Consider the following 2,602-nt stretch of genomic DNA (forward strand, 5'->3'; position numbering starts at 1 on the left):
TGCCTTCGGATGGTGTATTTGGTTGCAATTCCTTGTGATCACCATGGTTCAGGGCGTCGTGTGCCTTCCTTACCGAGTCGTCCACAATGAGAGTTCTCAAGACGTCTTTACATTGCTTCTTTTGCGTATGGTGACAACAAAAGCGTGTGGGTTGGTTTTACTTGTTATCTCACATTGCGTTTATGGTAGGTGAACATGTTGGATGATGGTACTTCTGGCAGCAACAGGATACGGATCTCAAAGCAAGAATGCTGTATGGTTGGCTCAATGGTATGCGTGGTATTGGATCTACAAAGCGAAACCTGTTAATTAACGAACCTTACAGTGAAACAGCAGCAAGACAACATGGATGGCATGGAGATACGGTTTTCATTTGTGACAAGAATGCTATTGAGCAGCACCACAAGGTAAGAGGTTCATTGTGGGGTTGGTTGGATTCAAGTGGACTTACCAAACACCATACAGTGGCAGAGCCTCTTTCGGCGATACTATTATTATCAAGGCTGCACGTCAAGGACGTCATTGTACTATACTTTCCTGTGGAGCTCTACATGTTGTGCCCGGGGACAGTGCGACTCACGTTGCGGCCTCAGGGATTTAAAAATGCATCCTCTGTTCGCACGGCTCCATCGTTTTGCGGCTATTGATCTCCTTGCCTTTAGAGAGAAGATGGTATCTCTATTGATGCACTTCATCGCGTCGATCCACAGGAGAGTACCGGTACTATGACGTTTCTTTGGCTGTGCGCTTTTATTTATTACTTTACATCCTGATGGCCTATTTGGTTCCCAAGTCTGCGGGTGGTGATTGCGTGATTCAGGTATGTATGATTCTCATGCTTTTGGGAGACCTTTGCTGAAACGCCTACCATTATTTAGAGGGACCATTGCAGAGAGCTGCTTGTCTTTTGGTGCGTTGGAGTTTACAAGATCACAGCTATGATCGCTAAGTATTGTTGGATGAGTTTGGACAATTTTTTATGGTGCATCTTTTATAGGTGAATCATGTCAGCCATGGGGAAATGCTTATGTCTTTGGTGGTGTCAACCTTTATTGCGTCTCGGGGTGGTTGGTTACCAAGCAACGGGCGATTTCTCTGGAGAATGTCAGCCAATGAACGTCTTTTATGAGTGGATTGTATCAGCAACAAACAACAGCATCCATATCGTTGGTTCCATATCAAGCTTTATCCCATCATCTGGTTCTTCTCGTTATCGGCAATTCGGTGGGCATCCTGAAATGAAGGTCCCTTATCGATTGATCACATCAGCAGCAAGGAACAACTTGTATATCTTTGGTATCAGCAAGCTTTCTATCTCTTGGTGGTTCTGGTTATTGGCGATTCCTTTGATGGATTTCTACAACTATACGTGTCTTATGGATGGATCATGTCATCAACAAGCAATGAGAGTCCGCGTTGACATCTTTGGTGTTACCAAGGTCATTTATGCATCTCCTCAAGGCATTCATCGTCAAGCTGCATTCGATTTCCAATGAAAAACGATTGCCATTCACATCGCTCTTTAGCCATATGTACGTCACTCCGCAGCTAGGATCTGGTTTGGGCTTTTCGATGCACAATGCTTTCTCGATTTGCATGTGGTCTTGGGCAGCAAGGATTGTCTCGTTGTCTCTCTTTGTAAGGGCTCTTCGGCATCATGTAAGTATGCTATCTTTGGTGGTATAAGTATTACTCAACCTTCTCACTGCATATGCCCATAAAGTATCGTTCTATGGCTTTCAAGCCGAGTACCACCGTAGCGGGCCTTATCAACAAGCGGACGATTGCAAAGAACCGGCTGGATTGGATATCATCAGGATTGCGTGCATATGACTATCATTGGTAAATGATGATCCGTTCTTTTCTACAATGCCTACCAACATCCTCTTTTATTATAGTGTGCGGACTATTCGGCAAGCTACTTGTCTCGTGGTCATTTTGGGGTTTTCATGGGTGCAGCTGTCATTGAATGTCGACATGTTTTCGTGCGTATGGCTATCATTGGTAAATAGTGGATGATCCGTGTTTTGGCTCCAATCCCAATCAACCTTCTCTTTTATTATAGTATGTGGGATATTCAGCAAGCTGCATGTCTTCTGGAGCATTGGGATTGCTATGGATGCAGCTGTCATTGGATGTCTACATGTTTTCGTGCGTATGGCTATCATTGGTAAATGATGATCCGTTCTTTTCTTCAACGCCTGCTAACCTCCTCTTTTATTATAGTATGTGGTCTATTCAGCAAGCTACTTGTCTTCTGGTCCTTTGGAATTCTCATGGATGAAGCTGTCATTGGTAAATAGTTATTCATTCTTTCTTTCAGCGCCTACTAATCTGTTATATTATCTGAGCTTTTCAGCGAGCTATTTGTCTTGTGCCCTTTGCATTCTTGATGGATGATGCTGTCATTGGATGTCGACAGGGATTCATTCATATAGCTACTATTGGTAATTGATGATCCATTCGTTTCTACAACACCTGCCAACCTCCTCTTTTATCATAGCATGTGGGCTCTTCAGCAAGCTACTTATCTTCTGGTCCTTTGGAATATTCATGGATGCTGCTATCATCGCTAAGTATCGTTCTATGGATTTGGAAAACT

General features: G+C 43.5%; 2 protein-coding genes across 2 annotated transcripts; both read left to right on the plus strand.

Annotated features, from left to right (window-relative positions):
* Nucleotides 1–127: 127 nt before the first annotated feature.
* On the plus strand, nucleotides 128–647 carry O0I10_013185 (uncharacterized protein; the record flags this gene model as incomplete). Its single annotated transcript, XM_058492997.1, has 3 exons — nucleotides 128–146; nucleotides 222–270; nucleotides 326–647. The coding sequence occupies 3 exons, from the start codon at nucleotides 128–130 to the stop codon at nucleotides 645–647; spliced, it is 390 nt and encodes a 129-aa protein (XP_058336236.1).
* Nucleotides 648–1,004: 357 nt separating this feature from the next.
* On the plus strand, nucleotides 1,005–1,496 carry O0I10_013186 (uncharacterized protein; the record flags this gene model as incomplete). The annotated part of the gene is made up of 1 exon (XM_058492998.1): nucleotides 1,005–1,496. One exon carries the CDS (start codon nucleotides 1,005–1,007, stop codon nucleotides 1,494–1,496), a length of 492 nt encoding a protein of 163 aa, XP_058336237.1.
* Between the last annotated feature and the right edge of the window lie 1,106 nt (nucleotides 1,497–2,602).

Source organism: Lichtheimia ornata, assembly GCF_029851405.1.
Source record: "Lichtheimia ornata isolate CBS 291.66 chromosome Unknown scaffold00300, whole genome shotgun sequence".
In the NCBI taxonomy this organism is placed as follows: Eukaryota; Fungi; Mucoromycota; class Mucoromycetes; order Mucorales; family Lichtheimiaceae; genus Lichtheimia; species Lichtheimia ornata.